The 16,622-nt window shown below is 23.7% G+C and overlaps 1 protein-coding gene across 3 annotated transcripts; it reads left to right on the plus strand.

Annotated features, from left to right (window-relative positions):
* Positions 1-1,369: 1,369 nt before the first annotated feature.
* On the plus strand, positions 1,370-16,267 carry LOC109602745 (uncharacterized). 3 transcript variants are annotated; one of them, XM_020019176.2, is made up of 5 exons: positions 1,370-1,471; positions 1,536-1,864; positions 14,801-14,905; positions 14,961-15,080; positions 15,134-16,267. In XM_020019176.2, exons 3-5 carry the CDS (start codon positions 14,802-14,804, stop codon positions 15,891-15,893), a joined length of 984 nt encoding a protein of 327 aa, XP_019874735.2. In that variant the 5' UTR covers positions 1,370-1,471; positions 1,536-1,864; position 14,801; the 3' UTR covers positions 15,894-16,267. The 3 variants fall into 3 exon arrangements, with proteins under 3 accessions (XP_019874735.2, XP_019874734.2, XP_049824578.1); XM_020019175.2 differs by lacking the exons at positions 1,370-1,471; positions 1,536-1,864 and adding an exon at positions 10,693-10,715; XM_049968621.1 differs by lacking the exons at positions 1,370-1,471; positions 1,536-1,864 and adding an exon at positions 14,676-14,748.
* Positions 16,268-16,622: the final 355 nt, after the last annotated feature.

Raw genomic sequence — 16,622 nt, forward strand, 5'->3', positions numbered from 1 at the left:
AAAAATACAGCAAACATTTATAGACCTATAACGTCTCTAAATGAAAAATTATATGATATATTATTAACAGTTTATTTAGCAAAATTTCTTCAAATTTCCCTAATTCTTTTCCAACTTTCTTGTGTTAATTTTGTCCTTATTCATTTAAATTATTCTTAGTATATTTTCTGTGGTTTAAAAGCAATTTAAAATCAATATTATTTGTTTCATATTTAGTCGTTTATTCTTTGATTAAGTCATAATGTCATCTTAAACTATCGTCTAAGATTTTATATTTTCAAGAGTTTTGCTGAAGTATTTTTTCTACTGTTGTTACTTTTGTTAATTTTAAGAATACAGCAGACATTTATAGACCTATAACGTCTCTAAATGAAAAATTATATGATATATTATTAACAGTTTATTTAGCAAAATTTCTTCAAATTTCCCTAATTCTTTTCCAACTTTCTTGTGTTAATTTTGTCCTTATTCATTTAAATTATTCTTAGTATATTTTCTGTGGTTTAAAAGCAATTTAAAATCAATATTATTTGTTTCATATTTAGTCGTTTATTCTTTGATTAAGTCATAATGTCATCTTAAACTATCGTCTAAGATTTTATATTTTCAAGAGTTTTGCTGAAGTATTTTTTCTACTGTTGTTACTCTTGTTAATTTTAAAAATACAGCAAACATTTATAGACCTATAACGTCTCTAAATGAAAAATTATATGATATATTATTAACAGTTTATTTAGCAAAATTTCTTCAAATTTCCCTAATTCTTTTCCAACTTTCTTGTGTTAATTTTGTCCTTATTCATTTAAATTATTCTTAGTATATTTTCTGTGGTTTAAAAGCAATTTAAAATCAATATTATTTGTTTCATATTTAGTCGTTTATTCTTTGATTAAGTCATAATGTCATCTTAAACTTTCGTCTAAGATTTTATATTTTCAAGAGTTTTGCTGAAGTATTTTTTCTACTGTTGTTACTTTTGTTAATTTTAAGAATACAGCAGACATTTATAGACCTATAACGTCTCTAAATGAAAAAATTATATGGTATATTATTAACAGTTTATTTAGCAACAATTTCTTCAAATTTCCCTAATTTTTTCCCAACTTTCTTGTGTTAATTTTGTCCTTATTCATTTAAATTATTTTTAGTATATTTTCTGTGGTTTAAAAGCAATTTAAATTCAATATTATTTGTTTCATATTTAGTCGTTTATTCTTTGATTAAGTCATAATGTCATATTTAACTTTTCGTCTAAGATTTTATATTTTTAAGAGTTTTGCTGGAGTATTTTTTCTACAGTTGTTACTCTTGTTAATTTTAAGAATACAGCAGAAATTTATAGAACTATGACGTCTCTAAATGAAAAATTACCTGATATATTATTTTAATCTTTTATTTTCCTATTTTTTCTTTGATTTTTCTCTTAAATTATTTCCTTCGAACACCTTTTTCGGAAATGTTTAATTTAACAGTAAGTATTTGCAACTCCTTTATCTTTATCTTATTGACAAACCATAATAAGCAATTAGTAACAGTTTCTTAGTAGTCTCGCCTGGGATCGGTTCTGAAGTCCGAACGGAAAAGTGGGTTAACAACCAGAAACTAGTAAATGCAGACGCAGTCGACGGAATCCACTTCTTGTGGAAGGTGGCCGATTTCTATCCACACCGACTTCCTACCAATTCCACAAAACGAACAGAACCGAACTACTCTCATTCAAAAACCAAAACAAATCGATAACATTCCAATTTTATATTAATTAGTATCAGTAAAAGTGCAGTGCTTTCTCATCGTCAGTGATTTAATATTGAGTGTTGTTGCCTGTTGTTTGATGGATAAATTTTAAATTAATCATTATCGAAAGGTGAGTTAACTCTTAACACAAATTTCGTGCCGTGATTCATTAAATAGTTCTTTGAAATCGTCGTTGATTCACTTATTTCTTTTTTTGTGTGGAACCATTTCCGGTTCCTTCGATAATCAAGGCCCGGCTTAACTGACCTCAGCTTAAGTAGCCTTAAGTCGTGATTCAAATATGTTTTGTTCATTTCAAAGAACAGCAATGAGTGAAAACGAATAAATTAATAATGTCTTAGGATTGAGTGTTGGAAAGTTTCAAATTTTTAGCGGTGATAAAAATATGAAGGAAAAAATACTGAAAAGCATCAATAAATAGAGAGTTTCAGTCAACGAACCTTTTACATTTCATAACATTGAAAGGAAGTAAACATACCAATTGCAAATGATAAAAAACAGTTTAGTTATGTAATATTCTAATGTTATCCTTGAACTGAAACAATATCCAACCAAATTAAAAATAGATTATTCAATATGTAAGTAAATTTAAATTTTTAATTTATTTTTGTTGCAAATCTTATTTTATTGTTATTATATTAATGGGAGAATGATAAAAAATGCATAAAAAATCAATATTTTGTGTTATAAATAAATAAATTAGTTAATTAATTATAATTCTCATAAACGTTTAAAGTTTAAAAACTTATTAGGAATATTACAGAAACATTAAAAAACTATTTAAAACAAAATAATTTTCAAAAAGCAGGTTTATAGAAATTAAATTTGTAGAAAATTGGGAAAGAATTTTTTTATAATTATATTTGTTAATGAATATAACTATTAAAATGTTAATAAAAAATTATAATTGTGTTAATTGATTAGGGGAAAGTGCCTTTTAAACCTTTTTAACTCAGCCTTATAACTCTACATCAACAGACATTACTTCTTTAATGGATGATTAAACTCATAACTAAGTATTTATGTTTCTTTGGTCTTTGTACTACAAATATCCACATAAATTGGTGATGTTAAGAAGTGTTTCGACCTTAAGTCAACCTTTGTGTAGATTCTGGTGTCGAATTTTAAAATAAATTAATACAAAATAGAAAAATGTCTTTTTAACTCAACCTTTGAGGTAGATCTTGATGTAGAGTCTTAAAATAAAATAAAAAATAGTAAGGAAGTGCATTTTTAACTCTAAATCAACAGACAACACTTCTTTAATGGATGATGAAATTCATAATTGAGTATTTATGTTTCTTTGGTCTTATGTTCAAAATTATTCACATAAATTAGTGGTGTTAATAAGTGTTTCCACCAAAAGTCAACCTCTATGTAGATTCTGGTGTAGAATTTTAAAATAAATTAATACAAAATAGGAAAGTGTCTTTTTAACTCAACCTTTGAGGTAGATCTTGATATAGGGTCTTAAAATAAAATAAAAAAATAGTAAGGAAGTGCCTTTTTAACTTTAAATCAACAGACAACACTTCTTTAATGGATGATGAAATTCATAATTGAGTATTTATGTTTCTTTGGTCTTATGTTCAAAATTATTCACATAAATTAGTGGTGTTAATAAGTGTTTCCACCAAAAGTCAACCTCTGTGTAGATTCTGGTGTAGAATTTTAAAATAAATTAATACAAAATAGGAAAGTGTCTTTTTAACTCAACCTTTGAGGTAGATCTTGATGTAGGGTCTTAAAATAAAATAAAAAAATAGTAAGGAAGTGCATTTTTAACTCTAAATCAACAGACAACACTTCTTTAATGGATGATGAAATTCATAATTGAGTATTTATGTTTCTTTGGTCTTATGTTCAAAATTATTCACATAAATTAGTGGTGTTAATAAGTGTTTCCACCAAAAGTCAACCTCTGTGTAGATTCTGGTGTAGAATTTTAAAATAAATTAATACAAAATAGGAAAGTGTCTTTTTAACTCAACCTTTGAGGTAGATCTTGATGTAGGGTCTTAAAATAAAATAAAAAAATAGTAAGGAAGTGCCTTTTTAACTCTAAATCAACAGACAACACTTCTTTAATGGATGATAAAATTCATAATTAAGTATTTATGTTTCTTTGGTCTTTCTGTTCAAAATTATCCACATAAATTAGTGGTGTTAATAAGTGTTCCCACCAAAAGTCAACCTCTGTGTAGATTCTGCTGTAGAATTTTAAAATAAATTAATACAAAATAGAAAAGTGTCTTTTTAACTCAACCATTGAGGTAGATCTTGATGTAGGGTCTTAAAATAAAATAAAAAATAGTAAAGAAGTGCATTTTTAACTCTAAATCAACAGACAACACTTCTTTAATGGACGATGAAATTCATAATTAAGTATTTATGTTTCTTTGGTCTTTCTGTTCAAAATTATCCACATAAATTAGTGGTGTTAATAAGTGTTTCCACCAAAAGTCAACCTCTGTGTAGGTTCTGGTGTAGAATTTTAAAATAAATTAATACAAAATAGAAATGTTTCTTTTTAGCTCAACCTTTGAGGTAGATCTTTATGTAGAGTCTTAAAATAAAATAAAAAATAGTAAAGAAGTACATTTTTAACTCTAAATCAACAGACAACACTTCTTTAATGGATGATGAAATTCATAATTAAGTATTTATGTTTCTTTGGTCTTTCTGTTCAAAATTATCCACATAAATTAGTGGTGTTAATAAGTGTTTCCACCAAAAGTCAACCTCTGTGTAGGTTCTGGTGTAGAATTTTAAAATAAATTAATACAAAATAGAAATGTTTCTTTTTAGCTCAACCTTTGAGGTAGATCTTTATGTAGAGTCTTAAAATAAAATAAAAAATAGTAAAGAAGTGCATTTTTAACTCTAAATCAACAGACAACACTTCTTTAATGGTTAATGAAATTCATAATTAAGTATTTATGTTTCTTTGGTCTTTCTGTTCAAAATTATCCACATAAATTAGTGGTGTTAATAAGTGTTTCCACCAAAAGTCAACCTCTGTGTAGGTTCTGGTGTAGAATTTTAAAATAAATTAATACAAAATAGAAATGTTTCTTTTTAGCTCAACCTTTGAGGTAGATCTTTATGTAGAGTCTTAAAATAAAATAAAAAATAGTAAAGAAGTGCATTTTTAACTCTAAATCAACAGACAACACTTCTTTAATGGATGATGAAATTCATAATTAAGTATTTATGTTTCTTTGGTCTTTCTGTTCAAAATTATCCACATAAATTAGTGGTGTTAATAAGTGTTTCCACCAAAAGTCAACCTCTGTGTAGGTTCTGGTGTAGAATTTTAAAATAAATTAATACAAAATAGAAATGTTTCTTTTTAGCTCAACCTTTGAGGTAGATCTTTATATAGAGTCTTAAAATAAAATAAAAAATAGTAAAGAAGTGCATTTTTAACTCTAAATCAACAGACAACACTTCTTTAATGGTTAATGAAATTCATAATTAAGTATTTATGTTTCTTTGGTCTTTCTGTTCAAAATTATCCACATAAATTAGTGGTGTTAATAAGTGTTTCCACCAAAAGTCAACCTCTGTGTAGGTTCTGGTGTAGAATTTTAAAATAAATTAATACAAAATAGAAATGTGTCTTTTTAGCTCAACCTTTGAGGTAGATCTTTATGTAGAGTCTTAAAATAAAATAAAAAATAGTAAAGAAGTGCATTTTTAACTCTAAATCAACAGACAACACTTCTTTAATGGATGATGAAATTCATAATTAAGTATTTATGTTTCTTTGGTCTTTCTGTTCAAAATTATCCACATAAATTAGTGGTGTTAATAAGTGTTTCCACCAAAAGTCAACCTCTGTGTAGGTTCTGGTGTAGCATTTTAAAATAAATTAATACAAAATAGAAATGTTTCTTTTTAGCTCAACCTTTGAGGTAGATCTTTATGTAGAGTCTTAAAATAAAATAAAAAATAGTAAAGAAGTGCATTTTTAACTCTAAATCAACAGACAACACTTCTTTAATGGTTAATGAAATTCATAATTAAGTATTTATGTTTCTTTGGTCTTTCTGTTCAAAATTATCCACATAAATTAGTGGTGTTAATAAGTGTTTCCACCAAAAGTCAACCTCTGTGTAGATTCTGGTGTAGAATTTTAAAATAAATTAATACAAAATAGAAAAATGTCTTTTTAACTCAACCTTTGAGGTAGATCTTGATGTAGGGTCTTAAAATAAAATAAAAAATAGTAAGGAAGTGCATTTTTAAGTACAAATCAACAGGCAACAGTACTTTAATGGAAAATATCCACAGAAGTTGATGGTGTTAAGTCAATTATTCGGGTAGATTCTGATGTAAAGTTGATGTTGGTAGAAAAGTGCTTAGTTATAGATTTACTAATAAAATAAACAAAATAGTTTACGTATTTTGGATTTTTGTGTAGAAAAATGTTCACATAAATAGTTTCTTACACTTATTAACACCACTAATGACCGTTGTGAATTGAAACCAAATAGTTTTTCCATAATTTCGCATTGTGCAACACAACGATTACACCTGGTATTAAAAAATGCACACTTTCATGTTACAAAACGCATATTTTTACACGAATTTCTCATACGGTAAGATAAAATTTCGCATGTGAAAATGTTTATAAAACGCTTAATTGGCGTTATTCGTGGTTTGCGAACCGTGTACATATTTTTTTTTCATAGTGAATTAAGTACGGAAACCGTATAATCATCTCCAGACATGTTAACAAGAAGCGGTGATTTTATTTTATTATTTTTTTTAATTAATTGTCCGCAATGTTTTAATGGACGGTTTATTCTATTTTATGGTCTGAATGTTTTGTGTCAGTTTTCGGGTTTTTGGAACGGTGGGTTCATAAAATATGGTAATTTATTTATCCAGACGTGAACAAGAAGTATTTTTTTGTGTTAATAAAACGCACTTTATTGCGAATTTATTAAAATAGTACGAGATATAAATTATTTCTTTGTTGTTTTAAGGCATTTAAATTTTTTATTTTTGGTTTTCACATTTTTTGTGTGAAATACTTTTACCGCTGAATTTCTCTATAATGTTATAAACAAAATATATTTTATACATATTATACATTAATAATTATTTTTTTTTAAATTATAATTTGTCTTTTTTTTTACATTATTTAAAGAGGTCTTAGAAATTTCATCATTAAAACCTCTCAATCTGGAAATTATAAATATGAAATTAATTAAGGCAATATATTTCTTCATTGGCACTTTTTTTCTCAGTATTTTAAAGATTTTTTTAAAATGTTCTTTTCATTAAAATATTATTTAAATCTCCTAATTTAGAAATTATAATTATACAATTATTAATTTAATTACCAAAAATATATTGTTTATAAAATTTTTAAAATAGTTTAAAGATTTTTTCTAAATGTTCTTTTAATTAAAATTTTATTAAAACCTCCCAATTTGGAAATTATAATTATAAAATTAATTAACCTAAATATATTTTTTCATTGACACTTTTAAAAGAATTTAAAATTTTTTCTCAATGTTATTGAATTTTAAATATTAAATCAAACTTTCCAATTTGGAAATTATAATTTAAACAATTAATTAACATAAGTATATCATTCCTTAGACTTTTTAAAAGATTTTCTTGAGTTTTATTTCTAAATTTTTAAAAATTTCTTTGGCACTTTGAAAAGAATTTAAATATTTTTTCTCAACGTTATTGAATTTTAAATATTAAATAAAACCTTCCAGTTTGGAAATTATAATTTACAAAATTAATTAACATAAACTTATTTTTTCTTATGTCTTTTAAGAGATGTTTAAGATGTCTAATGTTTTAAATATTTTTTTTTTCTAAATGTTCTTTTAATTAAAGTATTATTAAAACCTCCCAATTTGGAATTATAATTATAAAATTGATTAATCTATATATATTTTTCATTGGCACCTTTAAAAGAGTTATATATTTTTTCCCAATATTATTGAATTTTAAATATTATTAAAACATTCCAATTTAGAAATTATAAATTAAAAAATTAATGAACATAAGCATATTTTTTGATGGATTTTTTAAAAGGTTTTGAATATTTATCCCTCAATTTTCTTGAATTTTAAATAATATTAAATTCTCCCTATTTGGAAATTACAATTATAAAATTAATTAACCCAATTCAGGTTTTTTCTTGAGTTTTTTAAAGAAAATTTCCCCAAATATTTTAATAATTCTTTTTAAAAAAATATAATTATTAAATTAATTAGCATAAATATGTTTTTCCTCAAATTTTTAAAACGTTTTAAAGATTTTTTTCTAAATGTTAGTAAATTTTAAATATTATTAAAACCTTCCAATTTGGAAATTATAATTTAAAAAGTTAATTAACATATTTTTCTGTAGATATTTCAAAAGTTTTTAAGATTCTTTGTTCAATTTTCTTGAATTTTAAATAATATTAAATACTCTCAATTTGGGAATTATAATTATAAAATTAATTAACCAAATTCAACATTTTTCTTCCATTTTTTAAAGAATATTTCCCCAAATTTGCTAAATTTACAACTTAATTAACATAAATATATTTTTCCTCAGATTTTCGTCTAAATATTCTGTTACTTAAAATATTATTAAAACCTCCCAATTTGGAAATTATAATCATAAAATTAATAAATATATTTTTAATTGACATTATTAAATTTTTTTAATAATATAAATTAAATAATAATAATTATATTATATATAATTTATATATTAACATAAACATATTTTTTCTTTGATTTTTTAAAAGATTTTTAAGGTTCTTTCCTCAATTATCTTTTTAAATAAATAAAAATTGTAATTATAAAATTAATTAACCCAATTCAAATTATTTTGCATTATTTTAAAGATAATTTCCGCAATTTTACTAATTTTAAAAGATATTTTAACTAATCTTTTTCAAAAATTATATATATTAATTTAATTGGCATAAATATATTTTTTCCTCAAATTTTTAAAATGTTTTAAAAATTTATTTCTAAATGTTCTGTTAAATAAAATATTATTAGCACCACTTTGGAAATTATAATTATAAAATTAATTAACATAAATATATTTTTTCATTGACACTTTTAAAATAATTTAAAGATTTTTTCTCAGTGTTATTGAATTTTAATTATTAAATAAAATGTTCCAAGTTGGAAATTGTAATTCAAAAAATTAATTAATATATTATTAATATTTTTTCTTAGATTTTTAAAAAAATTTTTAAGCTTCTTTCCTTAATTATCTTGAATTTTAAATAATATTGAATGCTCCCAATTCAAAAATAATAATTATAAAATTAATTAACCCAATTCAAATTATTTTGCATTATTTTAAAGAAAATTTCCCCAATTTTTCAAATTTAAAACATATTTTAATTAATCTTTTCCAAAAATTATAAATATTAATTTAATTGGCATAAATATATTTTTTCCTCAAATTTTTAAAATATTTTAAAGATTTATTTCTAAATGTTCTGTTAAATACAATATTATTAGCACCACTTCGTAAATTATATTTATAAAATTAATTAACATAAATATATTATTTCATTGACACTTTTAAAATAATTTAAAGATTTTTTCTCAGTGTTATTGAATTTTAATTATCAAATAAAATGTTCCAAGTTGGAAATTATAATTCAAAAAATTAATTAATATATTATTAATATTTTTTCTTAGATTTTTAAAAAAATTTTTATGCTTCTTTCCTTAATTATCTTGAATTTTAAATAATATTAAATGCTCCCAATTTAAAAATAATAATTATAAAATTAATTAACCCAATTCAAATTATTTTGCATTATTTTAAAGAAAATTTCCCCAATTTTTCTAATTTAAAACATATTTTAATTAACCTTTTCCAAAAATTATAAATGTTAATTTAATTGGCATAAATATATTTTTCCCCAAATTTTTAAAATGTTTTAAAGATTTATTTCTAAATGTTCTGTTAAATAAAATATTATTAGAACCACTTTGGAAATTATATTTATAAAATTAATTAACATAAATATATTTTTTCATTGACCTTTAAAATAATTTAAAGATTTTTTCTGAATGTTATTGAATTGTAAATATTAAATAAAACGTTCCAATTAGGAAATTATAATTTATAAATTAATTAATATAAACATATTTTTCCTTAGATTTTTTAAAAGCTTTTTAAGCTTCTTTTCCCAATTATCTTGAATTTTAAATAATATTAAATATATTTTTTTAAATTTTTAAAATGTTTTAAATATTTTTTCATTTCATAAAATAAAATATTTTTAGTACCCCCACTTTAAAAAATTATAATTATAAATTTAATTAATATACATTTATTTTTACATTGGAATTTTTAAAAGAATTTAAAGATTTTTTGACATAGTTATTAAATTTTAAATAAATTTTTAAATTTTTTAAAAGATTTTTAAGATTATTTAGTCAATTTTCTTGAATTTTAAATAATAATTAAATGCTCCCAATATGGAAATTATAATTATGAGACTAATTAACCCCATTAAGTAAGTAAAGATGGCAGAATTTCGTTGCCTGAAGCTAAATCACTTTCAATAAACATAAACAAAGCTACCAGTAGCTCTTCAATCTATAAATCGAGGAGAACTAAACAACAAACAAAACCTCAGTGCACCTTATCGTTTGGACAAGTTAAACGTATTCAGTTATGATAATTAGAAAGTTGCACAGTTTTTCCTTTAAAGTGTTACGTTCGATTTCAATGAACCTTAATAAGTAAACTCGTTGACAATTTTTATAGGCACATGTTACAAATATTAACATGTTGTTGCGATAATTTCTGCAAAATGACATTGAGGATTGCGCAAGGAATATTATTAAATTGTTCCAACCGCTCAATTAACGTTAGTTAATAGTTTAATGTACTCTGTGTTTGTGCTATTATAATGTTCAGTGATTTGGTGGCAAATATTGCACATTAAAGATTCGAAGGTTTAAAGATTTATCTATCCATTTTTAATTGTTATATAAGACAAAAGGTTGGAACACTTTGGTACATTTAAATCAAGTGAAAGCCGATAATTAAACGACTTAATCCCGGTTAATTGAATCACATTCAAAATACAAAAAAATGTCACGAGGACGCAATATCGAAAGTAATAAAACGTGTGAACAATGGTATGTGGAGCATGGGAAGAAATCCGAAAGTGAGATGCTCGTACTCATGAATTTTGATAAAATACATAATTTTATGAGTTTTTTGAACTTGGGACGTAGATGGTGAAGCCACCCACCTCCATAACTAACTTGGTCGTGCACAAATTAAATAGATCCGCCAATTTAATTATTGATGTTTATATTAATGGTGGCATAAACATGTTTTTTTTTTTATTGTGATTTAAATAAGTTTTTGGTTGGATCGTTTTAATGCGATCCTTAGTTGTAAATGTCAGTTACTTGGATTTGAAGCTGTCACTGATTAAAATAAATATTAAATTCCAAACAGTTTGATTCTAAAATATTTTATGTTTAACACAAAAGAGGCTAAAAAATTATTTGTAAAACATTATTACGATTAATGTTAACTCGAATAACTAATGAAAATTACATATTTTGGTTAAACAAAACTATAAAGCCATTTAAAAAGTCAATAATATTAATATTATTTTTATATTATTTAATTAAATAATTAAAATTCAATAAAATTAATATAAAATTGAAAAAAAAAAATTATTTAAAAAATATTATAATTAATTCCATAATTATAATATTTAAACTAGCATGATTAACAAAACTAAAAAGTCAAGAAAATTGAGAAAAAAAATAAGGAAACCTTTTAAAAAATTAAAGAAAAATTTATCTGTTATTTAATTAAATAATTAAATTTTCTAAAATGAAGTAATTAAAGCAAAATTTAACATATTTAAGCGGAAATTAAAATTCAACAATATTATGATAAATATCTTTAAAAAATGACAAGAAAAAATTTATTTAAAAAATATTATAATTAATCCTGTAATAAAAATATAAAAAATATTCACAGATAAAGGTAAAACAAAACAAAAAATTCAAAAAAATTGAGAAAAAATGAAATGAAAACCTTTTAAAAAATATAGAAAAATATATTTATGTTATTTAATTAAATAATTAGACTTTCTAAAATGAAGTAACTTAAGCAAAACTTGATATATTTAAGCAGAAATTAAAATTCAACAAAATTATCATAAAAATCTTTTAAAAATACCAGGAAAAAAATTATTTAAACTATATTATTATATCTAATTCTATAATTATAATTTTTAAAGTGACTTGACAAAAAATATTGATAAATTAAGGTAAAACAAAACTAAAAATTGAGGAAAATTGAGAAAAAAAATAAAGGAAACCTTTTAAAAATTAAAGGTAAATATATTTCTGTTATTCAATTAAATAATTAGATTTTCTAAAATGAAGTAATTAATGCAAAATTTGATATATGTAAGTTGGAATTAAAATACATCAAAATTATTATAAAAATCTTTTAAAAATGACAAAAAAAAATATTTAAACAATATTACTATTATAATTTTTAAACTGGCTTTATTATTCACAGGTAAAACAAAACTAAAAATTAAAAAAAAAATGAGAAAAAATGAAGAAAACCTTTTAAAAATTAAAGAAAAATATATTTATGTTACTTAATTAAATTATTAGATTTTCTAAAATGAAGTAACTAAAGCAAAACTTGATATATTTAAGCAGAAATTAAAATTCAACAAAATTATCACAAAAAATCTTTTAAAAATAACAAGAAAAGAATTATTTAAAAAATATTATTATAATTAATTCTATAATTATAATTTTTTAAATGACTTGATAAAAACTATTGATAAATAAAGGTAAAACAAAACTAAAAACTTTTAAAAATTAAAGGAAAATATATTTCTGTTATTCAATTAAATAATTAGATTTTCTAAAGTGAAGTAACTAAAGCAAAACTTGATATATTTAAACAGAAATTAAAATTCAACAAAATTATCATAAAAATCTTTTAAAAATAACAAGAAAAAAATTACTTAAAAAATATTATTATAATTAATTCTATAATTATAATTTTAAAAGTAACTTGATAAAAAATATTGATAGATAAAACCTTTTAAAAAAATAAAGAAAAATATTTTTATGTTATTCAATTAAATAATTAGATTTTCTAAAATGAAGTAATTAATACATAATTTAATATATTTAAGCTAAAATTAAAATTCAACAAAATTATTATAAAATCTTTTAAAAATGACAAAAAAAAATATTTAAACAATATTTTTATAATTAATTCTATTATAATTTTTAAACTGGCTTGATTCAAAAATATTCACAGATAAAGGTAAAACAAAACTAAAAATTCAGGAAATTTGATAAAACAATAAAGAAAACCTTTTTAAAAATTAAAGGAAAATATATTTATGTTATTTAATTAAATAATTAGATTTTCTAAAATGAAGTAATTAATGCAAAATTTAATATATTTTGTGTTATTTAAGTAAATAAATAAATTTTATAAAATGAAATAATTAAAGGAAAATTTAATATATTTAAGCTGAAATTAAAATTCAACAAAATTATAATAAAAATCTTTTAAAAATTACAAGAAAAAATTTATTAAAAAAAATATTCATCGATAAAGGTAAAACATTTAAACTGGCTTAATTAAAAATAGATAAAGGTAAATCAAAGCTAAAAATTCAGGAAAATTGAGAGAAAATAAAGAAAACCTTTTAAAAAATTAAAAAAATATGAAGTAATATAAGCAAAATTTAGTATATTTAAAAATAAAGAAAAACTTTTAAAAATTGATGAAAAATATATTTATGTTATTAACTAAATAATTAAAATTTCTAAAATGAAGTAATTAAAACAAAATTTAATATATAATGTATTAATAAGATGAAATTAAAATTCAACAAAATTATGATAAAAATCTTTTAATAATGATGAAAATATTGAAAAAATATTATTATAATTAATTCTATACTTATGATTTTTTAACTGGCTTCATTAAAAAATACTCATACATAAAGGTAAAACAAAACTAAAAATTCAGAAAAACATAAAGAATATTTTTTAAAAAATTAATGAAATATATATTTATGTTATTTAATTAAATAATTAAAATTTCTAAAATGAAGTAATTAAAGCATAATTTAGTATATTTAAACTGAAATTAAAATCCAAAAAAAATTTGATAAAAATCTTTTAAAAATTACAAAAAATAAAATATTATAATTAATTATAGTTTTTAATCTGGCTTGATTAAAAAATATTCATAGATAAAGGTAAAACAAAACAAAAAATTCAGGAAAATAAATACTAAAAATTGAAAAAAATTGAGAAAAAAATAAAGAAAATTTTTAAAAAATTAAAAAAATATGTATGTATTAAATAATTAAAATTTATAAAATGAACTAATAAAAGCAAAACTAAAAATTCAGCAAAATTGAGAAAATTAGCAAATTTAAAATCAAACAATATTAATAAAAATCTGTTAAAAATGAAGATAAAATGTCAATTAATTATGAAACATATTAAATTTAGCAATTTGGACCTATAATCGATTAAATAAGTCTCAATTTCAAACAAACGATTTGACTACAACACTTTTATGTAACTTGTTATGTTCAAATATTTAAAATTTAAATTTTCTCATCAAAATGTACATATTTGGACTTTTTAACGAGACACTTTCTCTTATCTTCTGTCAACGATTGCTGAATAAAAAAATTACATTATAATCACGCAAAGCATCAATTTACATCCAAATCCAACGTTATAATTTTTCTATAATACCCACAATCTATCGGAACAATTTCTAATATCTACTTTCACCGGTTTTGTTCCAACAATTGTTAACAAACAAACGACACCAGTGTCAAAAATGAAACGGTACATTATAAAGAAGTTGGGGCAACCAAAAAAGCCACCTACGAATAAAATGTTATAAACAAACAATAAATCTTCAAGTGGGTTTAAAACACCTAAATTCTTAAAGGCAGGTGTAACAATTATATAACAAGTATTATAAATTATTTATTTAATTTCAGGATGATTCTGCAACTATCCTGTTTGATCCTATCGTTGTTCACAATTAACAAAGTACAAGGACACGGAAGACTGATAGAACCGCCGAGTCGGGCATCAGCCTGGAGGTAATTCCATAATTAGCAACAATTAGACGTTAATAACGTGCAATTACGTTCGCAGATACGGTTTCAACACCCCGCACAATTACAACGACCACGAGCTGTACTGCGGCGGTTTCACCAGACAATGGGTGAAGAACGAGGGCAAGTGCGGCGTGTGCGGCGACCCCTGGGACTCAAAGTAATACTTAGGTACATTTTTCTATTAGTTAGTTAACGATTTGGTTGCTGTAGGACACCTAGGGCGCACGAGTACGGCGGCACCTACGGCCAGGGCGTCATAGTCCGCAAGTACGGCGTCGGCGGCATCATCAACATCCGAGTCGAACTCACGGCGTCCCACTTCGGCTACTTCGAGTTCGCCATCTGTCCCGACTACAAGACGGCGACGCAAGAGTGCCTGGACAAGAACGTGCTGAAGCTGGCCCGGCGACAGGACGGCGACACCAAGTTCTACCCCAAGGACGGCAACAAGGTGTACGAGATCAAGTACCGCCTGCCCAAGAAGTCCTGCGAGCACTGCCTCCTCCAGTGGCGCTACGTGGCCGGCAACAACTGGGGCAACTGTCCCAACGGCACGGGGGCGGTGGGCTGCGGCCCTCAGGAGGAGTTCAGGGCGTGCGCCGACATCAGCATCACCGGCAAGGCCACCGACGAGGAAATGGTGCCGGAATACACGCCGGAAACCACCACGGCCCAAGTGCCGGTGCCGGAGCCCGCCTACAACCCCATCTCCACCCTCATCATATCGCTGGTGTCTTTTTTAGTGGTATTTTCAATATTGTTCCTGTTATACTTTCATTTCTACCAGATTGGTGGTAAGATTAAACAATGGATTGGGAAAAAAACGCAGAAGCCGCAGGAGAAACAGGCGGAGAACATGAAGAACGTGAACGTCGTCCCCAGGCCGCCTCCAAGGGTGAAGAAACACTCCGGCCACGTGCAGGACGGAATGTACGACGTCAATTTGAAAGCCAACGAAAGCTTAGCCTAATCAATTTTGCACGGACTTATTTAAATTGAAATATGATCTGGACAATAAGTTATGTAATTTAATATTATTGAATGTTGTGCTGTATCATTTGTTACAGTTGGATAATATTTATTCAATTGACACTGCCTTTGTTGTGCTACACACAATGAACTAAGTTATTTTTTGTAGATAAGAATTGTTTGTAAATAATTATTAATGTTAATGCAATTTAATCGGTTATTTATTAAAAGGAATCAAGTCAATTTTTTACTACTATTACATGTTTTTCCCATTAAAGACATTTTTCCTAAGATTGTCTCTAGTCCTTTTAGTAATAATCGAATATTATTGAATAAATTTAATACTGATTTAAGTGTTTTTTATTTTATTTTTGTCGAAATCAAATATAACAATAAATGAACACAGGAGAACTCAAAACTAGATTTTTATTAAAACAGCACCACCAGACTACAAATATCAATGTAATTTTATATCCAGAATAGTCTTAATTAGTAACTGGATTAATATATAAAACAACAACTGAATTAAATAGATTTTATTTTGTAAATTAAAGTATTATCATTAAATTAAAAGAAAATATTTGTAGTAAGTCAACTCAGGTGAGCTCAAATCAAATAAAAAAGGTTTTAAATCATAAATTTTAAGGAATCAAATAGATTTCTTCTGTAAAAGTGTAGATATTTGTTAAAATAAAACATAATAACATATAATATTGTAAATAATATTGTG

The sequence above is a fragment of the Aethina tumida genome, chromosome 6 (genome assembly GCF_024364675.1).
Source record: "Aethina tumida isolate Nest 87 chromosome 6, icAetTumi1.1, whole genome shotgun sequence".
Classification (NCBI taxonomy): Eukaryota; Metazoa; Arthropoda; class Insecta; order Coleoptera; family Nitidulidae; genus Aethina; species Aethina tumida.

Excerpts from the sequence above, each read along its gene's own strand:
- LOC109602745 (XM_020019176.2), top strand. The coding sequence starts at position 14,802 with ATGATTCTGCAACTATCCTGTTTGATCCTATCGTTGTTCACAATTAAC. Across the intron at positions 14,906-14,960 it reads AGTCGGGCATCAGCCTGGAG|ATACGGTTTCAACACCCCGC; the intron begins GTAATTCCATAA and ends TTACGTTCGCAG. Across the intron at positions 15,081-15,133 it reads GGCGACCCCTGGGACTCAAA|GACACCTAGGGCGCACGAGT; the intron begins GTAATACTTAGG and ends TGGTTGCTGTAG.